General features: G+C 47.4%; 1 protein-coding gene across 4 annotated transcripts in view; it reads right to left on the minus strand.

Moving 5' to 3' along the window:
- cep128 (centrosomal protein 128) overlaps positions 1–19912 on the minus strand; it is a 34021-nt gene extending 14109 nt beyond the window's left edge. For all 4 annotated transcript variants that reach the window (XR_003932980.1, XM_030109919.1, XM_030109918.1 and 1 more), the window contains exons 1-17: positions 19297–19912; positions 19018–19104; positions 18276–18414; positions 18042–18160; positions 17796–17887; positions 16198–16270; positions 15729–15818; positions 14038–14118; positions 13529–13603; positions 13229–13376; positions 12415–12554; positions 10473–10544; positions 10106–10291; positions 7637–7825; positions 7095–7556; positions 5687–5851; positions 4801–4965 (exon numbers count right to left, since the gene is read on the minus strand). Coding sequence is in view for 3 of the 4 variants with exons in the window: in XM_030109919.1 (XP_029965779.1) it covers positions 4801–4965; positions 5687–5851; positions 7095–7556; positions 7637–7825; positions 10106–10291; positions 10473–10544; positions 12415–12554; positions 13229–13376; positions 13529–13603; positions 14038–14118; positions 15729–15818; positions 16198–16270; positions 17796–17887; positions 18042–18160; positions 18276–18414; positions 19018–19104; positions 19297–19470 (2457 nt within the window). In the remaining variant the exon portion in view is untranslated. The remainder of the gene's footprint in view (positions 1–4800; positions 4966–5686; positions 5852–7094; positions 7557–7636; positions 7826–10105; positions 10292–10472; positions 10545–12414; positions 12555–13228; positions 13377–13528; positions 13604–14037; positions 14119–15728; positions 15819–16197; positions 16271–17795; positions 17888–18041; positions 18161–18275; positions 18415–19017; positions 19105–19296) is intronic.
- Between the last annotated feature and the right edge of the window lie 1394 nt (positions 19913–21306).

A 21306-nucleotide genomic window follows, 5' to 3' on the forward strand; every position in this document is an offset into this window, starting at 1 on the left:
AACCCAGAAACAGTGCGGCGCCGTTCCCACCTCTGGAGTGTAGAGAGCCGGGAATCGGTTATCTGTTCAAATAAATTAGGTGTCAAGACATCGTTGCCTTTATCGGCTGTGGAGATGCACCTGCAGGAAATGTAATCATATAATTAATGCAGGTAAAATTATCGCGGTGATCGGCATCACAGGAGTGACGTTAAAATGTGTTTAAATAGCGGTTAGCATTCAAACTGCAGGGGAGCCGTGTCTGCAGGTCCGGGACGTCCAATGATCAGGCTGCAGAGTCCGCGACACCAGCGCAGATAAACGAAGAGCGGAAAGCTAACAAACCGCGACCCCACTGACTACAGAATTAGGAAATTAAACAGAAGGCGGGAGGGAAGAGAATAAAATTGCCGGTGCCAAATGAAGCGTGGAATATAAAGGACAAGCCCTGAATGAAATCTAGAATAAAGCAGCAGTGAATGAAGGGCTGATCATCTTAAAGACTAACATTCAGTTAGTGGCAGAATAAATATTGTAACTTGGTCATTTATGCAGAGCTTCAACCATAATCAGTTTCCTTTACATAAAGCGACACTTAAAACTTCAGCAACGTTTAACTTTTCTCCCTGACCTGACGTGAACCCAGGTTTCTGACTGCACTGGCACAGTCGTATCAGAAACACGGCTCTTATCTCGGCTTGACAGGATTGTTATTAGAGAAACTTGCGTTCGCGATTTTCAAAGTTATTCGAATGCGAAAAGGGAACCAACTCTTCCTGACTGACCTCGAAAATCTGATTAGTTGCTGATGCAGACAATTAAAACACACCACACCGATTCCCGCTGTTGCTCGTTTGTGACCAGTTATCAAACCACGCTGCAGCTTTCCGACACGTCTCCAGGAGCCCGGAGTATTTTCGGATGCCATCAACTTGAAAAGTCTTGTGAAGAGAGCTGGAGAGTGACAGTTGAGATCAATGACGGGCCGCTTGTGCTCATCTGACACAAGAGTCCACTCGTCTAAAACCGATCACGAGCTTGTCAAGGCTATCGGGTCTCGATCTGTTCCACTGCCAATGGCCATTAAGGCTGCAGTCGGCTGCAGTATCCACTTAACTTCCACTGCTCTAGTCCGGAGCAGATAAGCTCCAATGTCCCTCTTAAATTCACAGCAACAGAAGTTGGTTCACTCGTTTTATTTTAAATTTAATGAATAAAAACAAAACCATGAACAAAATTGAAATGAATAACCACTGCACAGTACTTTAAAAATGGTGATCGTGGTGAACAGTACACGTTAAAGGTGAGACTAAGTTATTTTTCATCCAATTTTATCCCAAACGAAATAAATTCTGCAAATAAACCCGATTCTAAACTTTACAGAAGTCATTCAGACCCCATTTGTACAATGCATCCAGTGAAAATTTATTGTTTTTGTGTTTTCATTTCAGAAAAGTTTAGCGTTCACATGGCAACATTTTGAAAACGATGCCTGTTTACGCAGCAACGGCAGAAACACTGAAACCTATGGCATTTTCAGGTCGGGCTACTGATGAGTTCTGTTTTTGTAGTGAAACGACACACATGCGAGCGGAGAACAATACGCTTTAAACATGAACATTAGCGAGTAAACAGACGTCATGTTACTCTGGAGGCCGCCATTGTATTTAATGTCCATCTATTTGTGCATTGACAACAGTTTTTAGTGGCTCTGAGCGCTGTTGTTTTCTGTTAGAACTCCAAAATGTGACTCAAGTTTGCAGTTTCACTTGAAAATAACATGCTTACGGGGACCCAGTACTGACCCCTGTGGGACGCCACATGAAGGAGTGCAGTTTCACAGCTTTACAAACTGCCTCCTGTCCTTTAAAATCACTTCTCACCCAGTATAGAATTGCTGCCTGATTCCAGTTTGTTGATAAGAATGTTGTGTTACTAAAGGCTGTAGCCATTCTAATATAACAGCAAACAAATACACAATTTTTAAAAAATTTTTAAAAAATTAAAACAAAAAGCCAGTACACCTAAACATAAATTCTCATGTAAAAACTCTCACACAGTCATGACCAATGTCAACAAAAAAAGATAAATATATAAAAGGTTTTTTCCCAGGTAGGCCCTCGTGGCAAGGTGTTTACGCATGATCAACAGCCGCTGAACACACACAGCGGGGTTCTGTGGACTCTCTCTCTGTTCTGCGTCTCGGCAAACAACGCCGCCACACTGCACAGGTGTCGGGCAACTTTCCCGAGCTGTCACTCACAATCAGATCCAAGCAGAGCGAATTTCCCAGGTCTCCGCCGCCGCGGCTCAAAGTGCGGCGCCGGAGCGCCGCTGTGCAGAGGTCTCCGTCTCGGGGAGCATGTGACTGCGTGGGAGGATGAGACGGAAAAACTCTGCGCTTGTCTTTACTCTCTCTCTCTCCAGCCATCAAAGGGCGCTCGGCGCGGCGGCAGACAAAAAGGAGGTGAAACTGTTGAGAAACCGAACAAGTAAGTCGGGAGTTGAAAGCGGCTGTCTGTGGGGTTGAAGTGAAAGAAACGCCACGATTCTTCTCAGCGGCACTGCTGTGCAATCCAGGCGTCTGCCACGGCTAATTTAAATGTGTGACTGCGCGGTTTATGTCTTTTTCAGAACGCGAGTAAATCCGCCGATGTGTCTTTGGTTACAGTGTGTTAGCTTCGCCTCCCACTGAGAAGCCCGGAAAGGATGTCAAACTTAAAGAGAAGTAAAAAGGCGGGGATGTTGAGGCAGCCGGCGAACGGAGACGACACAGACTGGATTCCTTCAGTGGCCACTCTGGCATTTCTCTTCATTTAGAAGATGAAATTCTGACGACGGGAAGGATTCAGGAGGAGGAACACAACAAAAATGACAAAATGTGCAATGCTGGATTCCAAAAAACAAGTCAGTGGCTGTTGAACACAGAGAGGAGAAAACTAGCAGGGCAGACGTAGGTTCGAACCTTCTACATATGAGTACATTTACAAGTACTTAACAATTCTGAAAAAGAGTAAGATCCTATGAAATGAGCGGCATCAGGCTGGCCTCTGGTGATTAAGTTGTTGGTGCTGTACCAACTAGCTTGAAAAAAAACAAAAAAGAAAGTAGGGTTGTGCGATAATACCACATACTGCGCTACCGACCCACCCTGACTCAACAATGGTTACATACCTGACAAAGTTTTTCCCAACTTTCATCGTCTTCACACTCTGGTTCTGCCGAGAGGCAATGGAAAGCTAATCCACCCTTTAACTGCTAATGATTCTCCTCATTAGGCCAATCACTAGCCAGGTTTGACTCCTTCTCAACATGACGGATTACAGATGAGCCACAGCGTTGGCCGCTGCGTCTGACCGCTCCGCTGCCGGACCAGACCCGGGAAATCCATAGGAGCAGATAAGAGCAGTCTGGGCTCATTAGCCTGCAGCGGGACGGGAAATCAGGCCTCTGATGTGTGATGGAGGAGAGGAGGCAGCGGACCCCAGCGTTTATGAGTGTATGAGAAAGGAGTATAGCTTTCAGAAGATGTTTATTGGTAGGGAGCTTCCATCTGCGCTATAAGCGCGCACACACAGTAGCTTTGACTAATCTTTACGAGCAACTCAACCACCATGTCACACTGACTATTCAGCTGGAGGCAAAACTGCTCTCAAGTACCGTATCGACGCAAATAACAGGAAAACGAGAGTCACTAATCACATGTAACAAAAGAGATTACAGATTGAAATGGCCAATGTACAAGTGTCTGATGTAGAGTTTCCTAAAAGGATGGTTAAATATCAGGGTGAATTATTCCAAGATGATAAAGGTTTTTATGTTGTCTGAGGACAGAAACATTCCCACAGCTGTGTCGGTTTTAGGTTTTATGTGAAGAGTAAAAGGGAATAAGATCTGACTGGAAATCGCTTCAGTGTGGAAAATAAACACAGAAACCTGGAGAATCCTTTTGGGAGAGACTGGTATTGGTGTTTCATTTCCCCAGAATTAAAAGCAAACAAGTTAATGTGGAACAAACACGCCGAAGACTTTGTAACCATATGGAATCAAGTCACATTAGAACTGTTGAAGCTTTCAGAGATAATCCGCTTTCAGTTTTGTGAAATGAGGTCTTTATAGTGTTTGGTTTATTTGGAGTTTTCCACACGTCGACGCAGGCTGCAGTCACCATGCAGTCCAACTGAAGTTTGACGTTTTAAGTTTTTTTTTGTTTTTTTTTTTTTAATGTGTTAATGACAAAATATAGTTCTTTACTGAACTCAAAATCATGGTTTCCAGACTGAGAAAGAAAAAGTTACACAAAGTGACAATAGTTCAAGAAACACGAGGACACAGCCTACAAATTAGCCAGGTCATCTGTGAGAATGCCCCCCCCCAAAAAAAAGAACAGCTCTCATTATTTTCCTAAAATATCACATTCACAGAAAACACAATGCGTCTGGGAAACGCATCTGCTGAATTCTGCTGAATCTTAAACAACCGTTTCTGCGACGGCTGGACTTTTCAATGCGACTGGGCTGAGCTTTTTGTCCGAGCGAGCGGGGTAATAAACACTTCCTCCACATTGTTTTCATCCAGCGCATTCACACCTCGTCCAACAATGCAGTTATCTACGCCGAAAATGATTACTGGGTGAAACACTGGGCTCCGAGCCGCACAGGCAGTCATAAACGAGTTCAAAAAGTTCACAGAGTGATACGGATTTTCTGGCTGGGAGTCACGACACTCTGGAGACTGATATTTTAATGTCCGCGTGCTCGTGCGTGAGCAGAAGAAGTTTCTAAAAACGCACTGGCTTCACTGGGAAAACCTGTGGAATACCTGCAGCTTGTCGTCCCCGTCGTGAGCCAGGCCGCGGCAGGCGGCGTCCAGCTCCTCGCCCAGGGAGGTGAGCACCGCCTCCTGCTCCGCCTCCGCCTCCAGCAGCTTCTGCTCCAGCCGGGCCGCTTCCGACTCCGACGCCCGCCTCCGCTCGCCCGACCTGACCTGAGGACAGAGGACGGGCTGCTCAGGACGTCTCAGCCTCACGGTCAGTATTTCATTTCTATTAAAGGAAAAAAAAAATTCTCTCTTTTTTTGGCGCTTACAGAAATACAGACAGTTTTGGGAAAGAGTCACACTCTTCAGCTCAGGTTTCCTTTTTTCTGACCACTTCTGTCAATAGATGCGAGGCCTCAAGCAGCGCCCGATCAATCAAAACCTCAGAGCGATCGGTGCTGCCTGGGGTCATTATCCAGTCCCTGAGATAACAAACTGCCTGTTTTACATTAATAACTGTGTTTTTTTGAGTTTTTTTCCACATTCATTCTCTTTAGAATCGATGCGTGGTTCCTGTGAAGGAGCGGTGGCGTGTCAGGGAGCTGAAACAAGGTTCAATTCAGTCACCTGGGGACAACTTAGCCTCTTATTATCACACAAACTAAAGAAGCAGCGCATTAAAAAGGAGAGAGAGAGCGATGAGGGAGGGAGGGGAAGCGATGTCAGCTCAGGTCGGACACGTTTTCAGAGATTTCTATTCCGATCCGGCTGTGAAGTGCAGCCTCTCGCACGGAAAACAAGAACCAAATATAGATTAGCAAACCGAGCCAGAAGAATGTTCATCAACAGTCTTTAAACCAGCGACCTCAACCAATAAGACACTGTTGGAAGTATTCTCTCACTTCACATAATTCCATAAAAAAAACATGTGAAAGTACGCCGGGCTTACGTTGTCTTCCAGTTCTTGTTTGAGCAGCTGGTATTTCCTTTGGAGGAGAGTGTGCACGTCTTCCTTTGTGCTCAGCTGAGCAGCCAGTTTATCACACTCATCCTTCATCCTGTCCAGCTTCACGCGGAGTGCGGCGCACAGCTCCTGGTCTGCCGCAGCGTCTGCCTGGTGGAGGTGGGGGTGGGGGTGGCGGGGGGGGGGGGTCGGATCGTTACTTGAGTTTACATGGAAACACGAGCAAACAGAACAAACAGGGGCGAGCGTTCACAGGAAGGCCCAACGTGGCGTTATGGGCGGAGAACGCCACGCAATGGATAAAAAAACGCCATTTTCAAGATGCGGGGGAGTGACGTGACCGACACAAACAAAGAAAGAAAAAAAAGAGGGGGAGAGCTGGAAGTGAAAACGCTAAATTAGAACTGGAGGGAGGCAGAAAGAGAAGGATTAAGACGGAGGGAGAGGAGAAGGAATCGCATATGAGAGGACAAGGACGGGGAAAAAGGAATAATTTAAGCGTTTCCTGACAGCCGACTGTATCACAATTGGAACGCGGGCTCCCGGCGACGCTGTGCGAATATTGGGTGGGCTTCTTGGGGACATCTGCGGCAGCCGCCGGCGAGTATTTAAAAACATCCCGGCGAACGCCCTTGTCCTCCGTGCACTTGGAAATGACACCATTACAATGAGCTATGTCAGATATTAATGCCATTCAGTGCAGCTAATGGGCTAAACTCAACCATATCAGAGGGGACCATGCCCCTTAAGAAACAATGTACCCAGGAGGGCTCATCATCCCAGATACTGAAGGTAGCGGAGGGTGGGGGGGGGGGGGGGGGGGGGGGGGGGGGGGCACCGGGCGCTGAGGGAGAAAGTCAAGCGGAGTCCTCTATCTCAGGCGCCGCCTTGATGAGACCGCCGAGGTCTGACATGCGGGCTTTTAAATATTCAAGCTCTGAGCTCGGGAGCGGCCGTGAAGATCCGCGGGGCAGCGCACGCCGTGAGCAGCCCCCGCTATCCTCGGTTCACCCGCGCCCAGGGGACACGGCCCCGCCCCCGGCCGATGAGGAGGGTCGCTCCAAACGAGCGTTCCGTCTGCGTCTCGCTGGGTCGGAAACGCGCCAGATGTTTAGTGGCTGTGGCGTGTTTCCCCGCGCCGGGTGTGAAATGTGAGCCAACGATGTTCGAAATGTCAATTAGAGTGTGGCGCCGTGTGATCCATGGCCAGGTGTGAGGGAGGAAAGGAGTATCACCTTGAACATTTGAAGAGATTTTAATAAGTGTGTGTGACTTTTGATACACCAGGAATACCTTTCAAAAAGTTTTGTTTCACCATATCTAGTATGGTATTAATTGAGAATACCAGTTCTAGCGTTTACGCTGGTGTTTGGACCGCCCATCCAGGACCTACCTTCGCCTCCTTCAGCTGCGTCTCCATTTCCTCTCGCTCCTGCCGGCAGAGCCGGAGCGCCTCCTGCGCCTCTCGCTCTCTCCTGGCCCTGGCCTCCTCGGCGGAGGCCCTCAGGTTGTCCAGTTCTCTGCGGTGGCCGTCCCGCTGCAGCTGCAGCTGCTTGCTCAGGCCGTCCCGCTCCTCCTGCAGCTCCCTCAGCCGGGCCTTCAGCTCGCCGGCGTCTCTGAGGAGCTCCTTCCTGGAGCGCTCCTCCTCGGCCAGCCGCTGGGCCAGCTGGGTGTGGGACGCCTTCAACTGCTTCAGAGACGCCTGGAGCTCGGCCTGCGCGTCCCGATCCCTCTGGCAGCGCCGGGTCTGGGCCTCCGCCTCTTCCTCCAGCCTGTGGTTCTCGTCTCGGAGTCTGGACTGGATGGCGGACTGGCGCTGGAGCTCCTCCTCCAGGACACCTTTGGACTCCTTCACCTGGGGTCAAAGGTCTGAATCTCACGCGTTCTGTTACACGTATTTAACTTTCATATGTTTTTGACAGTGTGAAGCCGCACCTCCCGGCTCTCCTGCTGCAGCGCCAGGCAGCGCTGGAGGCTCTCCGACAGCTCCACCTCCTTGCGGTGGAGCTCCTCCTCGCGCTGGGCCAGCCGGCCCAGGACCACGGCCAGCTCCCTGCGCGCCGCCTCGGCCTGCTGGCTCAGCGCCTTCAGCTGGGCCTGACAGCTCTCCTTCTCCCGGACCGCCTGGAGGGGAAAGCGAAATGACAAATGGAGAGACGGAAGGAGATGATGTACAAAAAAAAAAAAAAAAAAAAAGAACAATAATGATGAGAGCGGGAGAAAGAGTGACAGAGAGACAGAGGGGGGGGGGAACACATGTGGAAGCGGCACCGGCGCCGATAGGGAAATGCTCGCACTCAGCTCCCCCGATAAGGGACAATGGTCAGGTCTGTTCAAGGCAGATTGCTTCTAATACTCCGGCTTTCGCCGGAATTTGCAAAGACTTTGCGGCGGCTCAGAACCTAATCATTTAATTGAGCACTTGATTCTCTCCCCCTAATTCATTAAGAGGGCAGAAATGATTTTGTAATTAATTCCGGTCACGTCGGCGCGCCAGGTGGGAGCCCGTCTGTCCGTCCGTCCGTCCGTCCGTCTGCGAGGAGCCGGTTTGGAGGTGACTCCCTCGCTTCAAATGAAATGGGAGTGACTTTTTTTTTTTTTTTTAACTCGGTGCGCCACACGGACAAAAGCCGCTCTCGTTTCAATGATTTAATAAAGCAAAGGATGCATGACGCAGCGGTTCGGGTCTGCCTTTGACACAACTGCAATCCGTGCAATAAAGACAGAATCTGCATCAGTATCCACTTATTGCGCTTTTGTTTGAGTGAACATTTCCCAGCAGCTCCCCTGCTTCGCCACCCAGTGTCCCTTCAGTCCAATAATCAATATTAAATGCAGCTTTTGAAGCTCATTCTTTTTTAAAACCGTGCTGAAACTGGACCGAGAAAACATGAAGGAATTATGGACGACACGTGTTTAGAAACTATTATACACACATAATTATTATGAATTTAACATCTGAAGCCACAAAGACAAAGTGGGTATTTATTTCATCTTGCCTTGGCGCTGTAGATTCAATCCAGCTGCTTTATTTATCCCTGAAGGCACAATTTGAGAAAGCATGCACAGAAAACTCGCCTACTCATAGAAAAGTTGTCCAAAAATTCGAAACAAAAGGCCTGAACGCGCCAGTATGAGCTGAAATAACAGAAAGCAGAGAGCAGCGTCTGAACCCAGACACACGGTCTGTGTGTAATAAGTCAATACCACTTAAAAATACTCATTAATGAACTTAGATAACCTACTTTTCCTCCAGTATCCACACTTTTTTCCCTCCTCTGGAGTTCAGATAAGCATTTAATACAGACATAATCATTCCTTTATAGTTCCCTTTTATACTTATCTTTATATAAACTATTGTTTCATCACATTTATTTGTTTGACTGCTTTTTTTTAAGTCAGTATATCGAATAGTTTCTGCATTCCTTTTTCTTCAAGATATTTATTTAAGCTCAAAATATTAACATCTTTGAATCACATTTTGGGACCTGAATCCTCATTTTGCCTGTACGGTCACCTCAAAAATCGGCTGAGAACAAACTACCAAAGTCACACAAGTTCTGCATAATCGCCGGTCAAAACGGCGAGATAACGCAAGAAAGACAGGAAGTGGGAGGACTGCCTGCCAGCTGGCTGATAGCTCGGCCCGTAGTGGGAGCAGAAGCCAGAGCGTGTCAGGTCAGATAGAGCAGTCGGACGGCGGCCAAACGGAGTCGACTTGCGTTTACGCCGCAGTCGACCAACCGTGCCGACTGGAGTCAATAAGCGGCGGCGAGATTTCACCACAGTCTGGCAAACCTGTGCTGCACTGGGTGCAACGGGGAGCTTTCGACTCGATCAATTAGGAAATGAGGGACAAACCAGAACTTATAAGAACAAAACCAACGTTCACGGCGGTCACCGTTCATCCCGTCTCATGTCAGGAGCCAGTTTACTCCTAATGAATGAACAGTTGTCGAGCAGAACGCTCGAGTCGCCTCGTCGACGCTCACGCACGGCGCGTTTCGCCACTTCCGACAGAGTGGGTGTAAAGTGGCAGCTTTTCTTTTTTTTTTCTTTGTCAAAACGAACAGGGTTGGAGTGCTTTCGGTTTTAGAGGGCTACACTTTCCGCGCACTCAGACGTCCCGATAATCACATGCAAAGCGCTGCTTCGCGGGGCAATCAAGTGATTGCACACAGCAACAAAGCTGCACAGGCGGACCGGACGTCGCGATTTTTTTTTTTGCTCCCGATTACGGCCCAAGAAACGAGAGCTGCGCAGCACTCCTGGAGTGAAACTGTTGTCAGTAAAGTTGTAAGAACAGGCACTTTTAAAAGTGCACTTTCCTAGTTTCTCCATCTCCGGCAGTGATGTGTGTGAGCGGAGCCGAGTGTGTAACGGACGCGATCCGCCGAGCCCGACCTGCGAGGCCTTGTCGGAGTGGAGCCGGGCCTGGGCCGTCTCCTCCTCCAGCGCCTTCTGCAGCCTCCTGCACTTCGCCCTCCACTGGCGCACGGCCTCCTGGGCCCTGGTCTTCAGCTCCTCGCGGCTCCTGGCGCTCTCCTGGAGCAGCGCCTCCGTCTCCCTCCTCTCCGCCTGCCCCCGACTCTGGAATTTATGAATAAAGCGTCCATTTTATTTTATTTTATTTATTTATTTTCACAAGGATCTCATTACTGCAGGACCATTTTCTCCAATATCATCTTGTAGCTCAAGCACTAAACAGCACATTTCAATCTGCACTTCATTTCAATTATATATATCCTCTGATGAAGCAATGAGAAAATACCTGCAAGTCCCTGAGCTGCTCCAGCATTCGCAGCTGCTGCTGCTCCCTCGCCGCCAGGTCTGATGATAATTCCTTGTATATCGAGAAAAAGAAAGAAAGGTCAAGGTGTGTGTTTGAGTGAGTGCTATTTCTCCTGGGAGACTGAAAGAAAAGGAAAAAAAAAAAGAAGGAGAAAGGAGAGTAAAATAATGGGTTTAGAGTGGCTGGCAAAGAAAAAAAAAAGAGAAGAAAAAGTAGTAAAGATAACAGTATCATTGATTTTTTGGGGGGGATTTTTTTTAGGGGGGGTATAGAGAGCAAAAGGGCAGGAATAGTGAGCAGAGAAGGCAAGGACAGAAAGGTCGAAGAAGGTCGGGGCTTGTTTACAACTGGATTATGTTCAGCGCTGCTGTGAGAGCAGTCTGGGAGCGGAGGCGCTCTGGATCAACTTTATATCCACAAGAAACTCACAGCCCCTCTGAAGACCGACTGAAGCTTAAAGAAAAGGGGAGGCGAGGCTGCGGCCGCCGAGGTGTTTCTATTCAACAGGAGCAATTATGAGAACTGGGTCTACTGGGAATGGGGCGGAAACGTTCAACGCGGATCGTCGTCTATTTTGATCTCCGAAGCCCCAGGTGATGCATGCAAACACCCACGCCCCTTCTCCTCACACCTCCTGCATGGCAGAAGAAGTGTGGGCGCTCTGACATAATCTCAATGAAAGAAACGGCGGAGATTAAAGAAATGTGCCTTAAAGTGCAGATATTGCTGCGAACATCCTGTTGATAAAAGCCACAGCCTTGAATTCCCCTGCTTTGCAAAGTTTCTTCTTCTTTTTCATTTTTTTTTTTTTTTTTTTTGCATAAAAGTCTTGTTACAGTGATGGAAGTGACACATCGCACCAGTCTGAGGAGGATAAATGACTGCTGGTCGACTTGTGATCTCCTATTCCGGCTGTCACTTCATCTGAGGATTTTAAGAGGATCAAGTGTTGCCGGGTTTGGTGGAGGATGCGACCACGGATGAGAGGCGCCCGGCAAACTGAAATAACCCCGCTCGGGGGCGAGGGCGCCGGCGTCGGGGGGCAAAGCCAGAGAGCGTGCTGGTGCTGCTGCTCCTTTCCAGCTGAGAGGCCTCACGCACTTCAGATTTATTCTGCAGAGCGGAGCTTCCCGACCTTTTCTTCCTCTGAAAGAACTCAGAAAGAAACGCGAGAATTCTACAGCTGAGGCCGAGCGCTGGCTGGAGCAGACGCAGACGTGGATTCAGCTAAACGGTTATTTTTGAAATCTACAGTTGGTATCTGTGGGGAAGCATACTGTGGGAAAGTCACTGTTTTTATGGGTCTGAGGGTTTGTTTAATTGACATTTTCATGTGAAAAAACAAAAGTTTCTTTGCATTCAGGCCGATCAGAATCAATGAAAATGCAACTTTAAGAAAAAGCTCCAATCAGTGTCTGTAGAAACGAAGAAAAATACTTCTTTTTCTTTACCCTACAACAGGAAGGTTGTAGGGTTATGCTGCGTTATGAACTTTTCGGAACTGTTCCAAAACGGGGAAATTGCCTCATTTCTTGCGCTGTAGTGAATAATTCTGCACATGTGGCTCCCAGTCCATATTCTTTCAAGTGAAAACGTCATCGTGTCTAAATCTCAACAAAAACCAGGTGCATGAATCGGCCTGGTGGAGGTGAAGAGACAGAGAAATGTACGGATCGCTATCCACACACACGACAACATCTCACCATCACATACAAAGCGACTTACAAATCCACAAATATGCTAATTTAATCTGCATAAACTGCTTGGGGGCAAAAAAAAAATATGCACATATAAATCCATGTATTGGCGCAAATTTTCATATGAGCATAGAAACCTGTCTGTACGATTTAAAGACGAATACCTCCTGCATTGCAGTGGAAGTCTGAATAAACCCCTCCTGCGAGCGTCTCGTTGTTTTTACCTTCAGCTGGAGGCCGAGCTGGACTCTCTCCTTCTCCTTGAGGTCCAGGGCCCTCTTCAGCTCCTCCACCTCTCCGAGGACCGACGCCTTGCACAGCTGAACGCGCAGCTCCGCCACTTCTCTCTCAAGGTCCGAACGATCTGAAGACGTACAGAGAAACGAGCTTTGCTGTAGATTTCCAACTTTTTAAGCGACTAATAATCTTCGGTGACTGGTTCACGTGATCGGAATTCAAGTAAAACATCGTTCTCAGTCAAGAACGGCTTTAACCAAATCATCTCAAGCAGCTATACCAAACCACTACAGGAATCGAGACAGGCTCATGAGAATCTGTCATTTTCAAGCTCTCTCTGCCTTTTACAGCACTTTGATGCCCAAAAAAAAAATCAATACCCATTAGAGGGAAAAAAAAAAAAAAAAAAAAAAAAAAATAGTGAGGCACTGGGAGCTCAGATTTTCAATACTTTCCTTTAATATACACTCAGTTTTTCTCAGCTTTTAAGGCTTTAATGTCTTTGCCATTCTGTCTCTCTTCTCCCTTTTTTTTTTTTTTTTGGCGCTGGAGTTGCAAATCAATCTTCTGTCCTCTCACCATCATTACTGCTGCCGGCTCCACCGCTCTGCGTCCGCCCGTCCCGCTCTGAGAGGAGAGGCTTTGACTGAGCAGCTGGCATGGAAAACTTACAGTCTGGAAGTTGTCTTTTTTTCTTTTTTTTTTTTTTTTTTAAAGAAAGGATCTTGTTCGACACTCAAAAATAACAGGGCTGCCTCTGAGACTGTCTGTTTAAATCCGTCCCCCTGTAGGATGGAGTACCTGGCCCCTGCCGTGCGCCTCCGCCCCCCTCCCTCTCGCTGTGGCTGCCGTGCGGCGGAGCACTGGGCGGCGGCGTCTCCAGCAGCGCCCTCTGAAGCCCCGTCTTCTCCTTCCGTGTCCTCTGCAGCTCGCCGCGCATGTCCTCCACCTGGGGGAATCGCGGGCCGAGGAGAAAAAGAAAAGAAAATGCAAACTGAAGAAGACATCTCACTTTCTGACAGGCAACGCTGTACTCTCCTTTTAAAAAAAACCTCCTGGGTTAATGCAGACCTTCATATGTGAACACACACACACACACACCTGTTGACTGAGGGAGTCCCTGCTCTCCTCCGCCTGTTCCAACAGCCTTCTGGCTCTCTCCAGCTCCTGCTCCGTCTGAGGAGAGGAGCACAACAATAACAACGGCGGGACGAGCAGCTGCCGCGGAATCCGACGTGGAGGCAGCGTCCAGGACTGATCTGTGAGCCAGCGCTCGCAAACAAAATCACTCCAAATAATGGAACTGCCAGTGTTGCACATGTGCAATTTGGTATCAATACGGCAAATGAGAACGAGCACAGCCAGAGAGAACTGAGCAGTCAAGGACCAGGTGTGATATTAAAGCTTTACATGATGGAGTTTCCCCTATTGAGTCTCAATACTCAGTAAGATACAGGAAGTGACAACAGAATTAAATAAAAGCTAAAACCTAGTAAAGGTTAATGCTGGTGGGAATGCGGAGAGCAGTAAAACTGCCTAATGAATCAGTTTCAGGCATTTAAAACAAATGATTCCATTCTTTTCAGAATGTTTAACCTAAATCCTGTTACCTTGGCTCTCTCCCTGTCGGCCTTCAGCAGCCTGGCTGCGGCCGCCTCCTCCCTCTCCTGGATCTGGCTCCGGCCAAAACCCTGCAGGACGCAGAGAGGAAGCAGAGGAGGAGGCCTCGGGGTGAGTGATTACAGGCGAACACGAGAGGTACCGCTGCACCGCGGGAGCCCCCCGCCCTTCCCTGACGCTCCTTCTCCTGGATGTCGGATGGTCGCGGCATCACGGCGGATTTGCACGAGGGCTCAGATCCCACTCGCTCGGTGATGAATCGCAGTAACGTCCACCCAAGTGACTCGTCATGCGTTTGATTCACGTCCCCATCGCTGGGGAAGAAATATGCCCCCCCCCCCCCCCCCCCCCCCCCCCCCCCCCCCGCCCTGCCTCCCCTCCTCCCCCTCACTAGTAGGACAGATTATTTTCCTCTTCATTTCCTCGTGCTTGTTTATTTTAGCTGTGATTTTTGGGAGCGGTGCATCATTTCCCGCCGCCCCCGGCCCAGCGGGCGTCCCATTAGGGCACTACGGAGGAGAGGGGGATGCAAATGAATTGGTGGCGGCGACCGTCGCCCAGCGTGCCGGGCGGCAGCTCCACAGCGCCCCTCGGTGGTTCGCCGGTGAAACAGCAGCAGAACAACTCACTGGGAACGTCACCTGACAACATGGCCATTATGGTATATGGCAGGGTGCGACGGTTCAGGTTAATGCGCACGTGCATTCCTAAGTGCACCTAATCACCGAGCTCTGGCAGCTATTGAGGCTTTCAGCCGCAGAAAAAAAATGTCACAGACAAAAAAAAAAAAAAAAAACAACAGGAAAATGCTGAAAAGCAGCAATTTGGGTCGTACGGAGGTAATTTCAATGCTCAACAAAAAGGTTTAAAGGAACCACGAAGGATGGAAGACCTGAGTGAAGGAAATAATGAAGAAACTAAAGTAGCCTCTTCCTAAAAAAAAACTAATGTAATCATCATTTCCTAATTGTGTGGAAGATTATAATCAGGCCCATTACTGCTGCTGCTTTTGACGGCCGGCGTCTCATGAAAGGTGAACAAAACCCAGAAAAGAGTCATTTTCACGAGGTCGTTCTCCATCTTAAACTCATAATGGTTTGGTAATTTGGGGAAAAAAAATGAGAATTAAAGACGTCCGAGTTATATGAGATGTGTGTGTGTGTGTGTGTGTGTGTGTGGAAGCTGAACGTGCGTTACACACTCCTCCAGAGCTGTGTGTAAAGAACTAAGCAACACCTCTGAGTGCAGAAATCTGATGTGAAAACAATTGTTTTTGAGCATTTGGCTTAAATGAAAACAAACTGTTGTCACTGCTCTGAGTGCAGAAGATGGATGGATGTAGCAGTGAGAGTGTGTATCTGTGTGTGTGTGTGTGTGTGTGTGTGCATCACACAGCTTAGCAACCCACGGCGCTCCTGCTTGAAGATATCTGATATATCTCTATCCTGTCAGTCACTTTCGCTGCGCTGCATTTGAAGTCTGCGTGCCGGGATCGAACCGCACGCGGCTGCCCGCGCACGCCCGCGCACGCCAATCCGCCGATAGATAAATGAGTGGAGGTGATAACAGCTGAGGCCCGAGTCTGAATCCCGTCCTCTGTGAATGTGAGAGAATCCAGTAATGGACGGATCACAGCAGACGGGCGGTGGGAGGACTGGGGGGGGGGGCTGCGAGGCGTCACCTCCCACGGCTCCTGCGCTCTCCTCTCGTCCTCCGGGCTCCTCCTCTCTCGCTCCAGCTCCCGGAGACGGCGCTCCACACGGGACGACACCTGACGACACGGGGAGAGCGAGGGACGCCTGATTAATGAGATTAATGAAACGTTCCAAAAACACAGCTCCGTCGTCTAATCAGGAAGTCCCACATCTACCTGTGAGCGACAGCTAATACCTTTATCTCCTCCGGTCTGCACACATTACCAGATAAAAGGCATTAAAACATGTTTGCCGTCATTTAAAGCAGCACATCTGCGTGTTAGACTCCTATCGGGTCACATTTCTTTAAAAAAAAAAGAAGGAAACTGACTATTTAATCTTGAGACAACTAAATCATACGCATGTTTATGCAGCGGCTTTCATCCATCACAATTTGTGATGTGATGCCCTCAAAGCCTGGATCCTTTTCATTCCGCCCGCCGCTCGCAGACTCACCGAGTCCTGCCGGTGGGAAGCCGCCATGTGCTCCGTCAGGCTCTCCATCGCCCGCCTGGTGTCCACGTCAGACCTGCCGGAGAAAAAAAAAAAAAAAAAAAAAAAAAACACCCGGTTAACGTTCAAAAGCATGCTACTCCACCGGGCTGACGTAATCAAAATGTGAGCGCTCGATATGACGCAGCTAAATATAATCATCCAGAATTTATTCCAGAATTTATTTCAAGCAAACTGCCATATATTTAGATTTATTACACATGAACTGAAAAACTGATCCTTATAAAGTATAAACGGAGTATGAGTCAGAGGGGTCAAACATAAGGCCCGTGGGCCAAAACTGTCCCACAAAAGGCTCCAATCAGGTCAACCCAACAAGAAAAATGTAAAAAATTTCAAAGAAAACGTTGACTTTTTGGGGGGAGGGACAAATTTCTTAAGACTAGATTCATTAAAATTGTCCTTATGTTGAGACTGGAGTCATTTTGTGGAGTAATTGCAAAAAGAAAGATGTTTTCTTCACACATACAACTCTTTAATGCCACTATTTTACCAGTTCAGAACACTAAAGAGGAAACTGTATGTTGCTCCTGAACCAAAATGAGTTTCACACGAATGATTTAAGTCATGAAAACAATACAGTGTCTAATAATATTAGAATATTCGATGAAACCAGATATTTTCCATGTGAATTTAAGTTTCAGGACAGGCGGACAGTTCAAAACAAACAGGAAGACAGAATCAGAAAAGAGTGCTTTAGAGTCATAAATTCACCTCGGATGTTTTGAACTGCAGGGAAAACCAGACAGAAAGGCCACAAAGTCTGGACTCAAACTTCAGACCTCGCTTTGAGGCTTCAGTACTTTGCTGACAGAATGCCTTAATGATCACAACTACAACTCTGAGAAAGCTTTGAACTCTTTGCTTGACATGTGTGAGCATAGAATGGAAAAAATAACGAATGACGGTGGTCAGCAGCCGCTCGGAGAAGACTCTTTTTTTAATAACTTCAAAATGTCAAACTAAATCCGCGCAGAAAGATCCGTCGCTTAAGTTCCCCACAGCGCTGTTATCACTTCAAGCAGAAACTTTTTAAGAACAGGCGATATGAGGCGGTCAATGTACGGCGAGCGGCCTGCACCTCACCGTGCGTTCGGGCTCCTGAAGAGGAGCTCGTTAAGTCTCCTCTCGCTTCGTGTGGATTAGGAGGCACCTGAATCACAAATGAGCAAAAAGCCATATCTGGTTCTAACTGGTGAGCGGTTCAGGATGGATATGTGAATATGGAGATGGATATACTGTCCTCGTATTGCTCTCTGCTACACAGTTCAGCATTCACAGTGTTTGCCGATTTAGAACAAATCACATTATCGTCACTAACAGCTCTCAATCTCTAATAAATTACTATATCGTCACCTTTGCTGGGGTGATAAACAATTAGTGGCTCTCCTCCAGCTGCTGGCCAATCAATATACTCTCATCAGCTCGCCAGATTTATAAAGTTAAAGAGAAATCAGACAATTCTGCTGCATGAGACCCGACCGGTCGGCCTGTTCAGCTGGGAAGGAATCCGTGTTTTAACACGCCGAGTGAGCAGATACCTGTTTCTCCTGAGGATTTCTCTGTCCAGATCATCGGACAGCCTCAGCTGGTCAGAGCGCAGATCCCGCAGAGACTGATGCAGAGTGTGAACCTGTGTGAGGAAAACACACCTCTTAAAAAAAAAACTCCTCAAATCTCATCAGCATGGGCAGAAATGTCAGGATGGATCTAAAACACACTCTAGCCTTTCCAGGTGAACTTAATGTGACCTTCTCTGAACTACGTACATGACAGTTAATACTCACGTCATCGACTGACAGGCCGGAGTCCTTAAAGCGAACGCTGGCGGAGCGGGACCTTCTCCTCCTCCCGGGCGGGGACGTATAGTCCTTCAGTGGAGACGTCGGAACAAAACGGCGTTCTTCTGTTGCAGAAACCCACAAACGATACAATGAAGCAGGAACCAGAACAGAAAGCCCCTCGGGATGCTCCATGTGTCTGTGTTCTGCCATTAATTTCTGCGGTCAGCTCCTGCACACCTGATCCGGAGCAGGCGTCCAGGTCACTGGTGTGCAGAGTGGAGGCCGACGCCGACGCCGCGCCGCTCAGAGCCCCGTTGGTCCGGCCCAGCCTCTGTTTCTGCAGCTGGCTGATGGACTCTTCCAGGTTCTCCCGCAGCTGGGACAGGAAAAGAAAGCAAATAGTTATGAGCATTTTTAATAGATGAGGTGTGGAAATGCTGTAATTCATATAAAGTAATGCCCTTGTCCCCAGAGAGTTTGAACTCAAGCATATAGAAAAGTTTAAAAAAGTCAAATGAATGATGATACCTGAGTAAACAATGAGATAAGAGGGGATAAAAAAGCTGCTGCTAAGCAGTTTCTCTGGAGGATATTCCCCTTACTACACAAAGAATGCAGATAATACAAATAATAAAACTTACAACTAATTCATTCCCCTGATTCTGAAGGAGGATTTATGTTTTCTTCACTTGAGACTAAAGCTCAAAGCTTTTAGAGCTCGAACTGAACGTATTCGATGCCATAATAAAGACTTTCTTTTCTATTCTATTTATTATGATCCTTCTATTCTGTGCTGCACAAAAAGAGAATTTCCTCTGGGGTTTGATAAAGGATTTCTACTCAATGCAGCGCTTCGAGTCAGTGCGGCTCATATCACTGTGAAGATCATTTTGTTGTTTTAGAAAGACGGAAGTTGTTCCTTGGTACGTGGAAACCACAGAAAAACATAAAGTGGTGGTCGACAGGAGAAAGATCTCACCAGCACCATGGCCTCGGCCTGATCGTCTGTGTGCTCCCTGTACTGACCCAGCATCCGGTCTACTTTGGTCAGGTTCTTACTAGTGTCCTGTTAACAAATGGGCGATATTGGAACATGTGCACAAGTAGAAATGTAGTTTTTGTTAAATACTCTATCTCAATATCCATATTTTATCAAAATGCATTTACACATAATAGTATGCACACAGTTATCTAGCATATATGTACATGCAAACACAACATGCAGCCCTGTGGATGCTGCTGTGCAGAGCACTGCCACCTGCAAGGTGTTTGCCAGAGTGCTGATCTTCTGGGAGATCTCTGCGGTCCGTCCATCGCCTCCACCCCCGCCGCCCCTGGTCCTGTCCCGGCCGGCTCTGCGGTGGGCTTCCCGTCCTCTGCACCTGTTCTCCAGGGTTCCCTCGTACAGATCGGACTCGCTGGACGTGTCCATGGTTCGACGCAGGTCGGGACAACAGGCTTCAGGTCGGACTCCCGGGACAATGCTAACTGTTTACTGTCATGTTAATCAGATTAACGCACCAAGTGGGGTGGCCGCTGACTTTGTGAGCGTTTGTCAAAGCAAACCCTGGCAGGATCCGAGTCTCCATGACTGTGCAGAGCGCCCAGACGAAGTTAAATCACTGCTGATGACTCTGTGCTCTTCATCGTTGCTGTGATGCTCCTCCTGGTTAGCAACAAGTCACACACCTGCAAGCTAGCTGGCTAAGCTAACATCAGCTATCAGCAAAATTGGCCATACTGTCAAAACTACAAAAGAGGAGATTAGACGGAAAGAAGCTGCGAGTAAGTACAATGCACAGAAAGTGCAGCTTTGATGAGCAATAGTAGAACAACCCTCAGCTTCACTCTGCTATGGCAACTTGAACTCGCCGCGTCTGAGCAGGAAAACAACCGAGACGAGCGGCCGCAGAGCATGCCGGGAAATGAAGTACAGCTACCGAGGCTCAGTGAAGGAATGTGTGAGCTGTGGACTACATTGTCCAGAGGCTTCATTTAGCGCCTCTGCTGCCGCTCTTCAGCGGGGATGGAAAGAAGAGACAAGAAAGGAGAAAAGTGAAAAGATAAACAGAAAAGAAATTGAAAGGTTGTGAAAAGAACAAAAAACAAAACAAGAGAAAATATCAGAAGAGAAGGAAATGTCAAGGAAGGAAATCAAAGTAAGAAAAGTGAAAATAAAAACAGAAAAAATAGGATGAGAAAAGAACAGAAAACCAAACAAGAGAAAAGATCAGAAAGGAACCTGCCATCCATAATGTTTAGTAAAACTACACTATACAATTTACTTATAGATTTAGAATTTGTGAGTTAAAACATTTAGTCTTGTTTATTTTGTTTGAATTTCCAGAAGCATTTTTTTTGATAGAATAATACATTGGGTTCGCACAGTAATGTAGTGGTCAGTACTCATTCCATATTAAGAATGCGGTGCATTTAAGTCCAAGCTGCTTCTCTCTGTATGCAGTTTGCATGTCCTACCTGACACCAAACTGAATTAAGCTGCAGAAAAGATGTTTGTAGAGATGAGTAAAGTTAGAGAAACAGCAAGAATTCGTCATGTAATCTATCCCACCACAGTTTGCAATAAAACTATGCCATGCATTTTTCCAACAGAAATATTTCAAACTGCAGCTTGTGGTTTATGTATTTTTTTCTGAAAAGATCATTCAATTACATTCCTTTAGAAACCATACTGTTCACTGTGCAGATATAGTGGGCTTCCTCAGGAACACTTGCACCTTTCATGTGGTTCTCCAGCTGCACACAGAACAGACAGGTCCTGTAGACAGTGGTGAGGGCAGCACAGCCCATTATTGGGTCATCACTGCCTCCACTCACAGACATCTACACAAACAGCCTGGAAAAGAAAGCCTGGGTCATTTCTGATGACAGCACACATTTCCTGTTCTCACCCTTACCCTCAGGAAAAACGGTAGGAGACAGTAAATATCAAAACAAACAGACTGAAGTGCAGCTTTTACCTCTGTGCTTCAACATCGATCACTAGTAGCATTCCTCTGACTTGACCAACACACACAGCCTGTGACTGACACATCCAGCCTTTCTGTGTATTTATAAATATAGCCCTACATTTGAATATTACCACATATGAATGTTAAATAACGTCTTTAATATGCTTACTGCTGTGGAAAACTAAATCTGCTCAACTGAATTCACATTTTTCTAAAGCCATGAGAACTTCATCTCCACCTAATGCAAAGTTTCCTGTGAAGCAGGACTGTGATGGCCCAGTGGAGTGCAAACTTAA

Source organism: Salarias fasciatus, chromosome 15, assembly GCF_902148845.1.
Source record: "Salarias fasciatus chromosome 15, fSalaFa1.1, whole genome shotgun sequence".
NCBI classification, from domain to species: Eukaryota; Metazoa; Chordata; class Actinopteri; order Blenniiformes; family Blenniidae; genus Salarias; species Salarias fasciatus.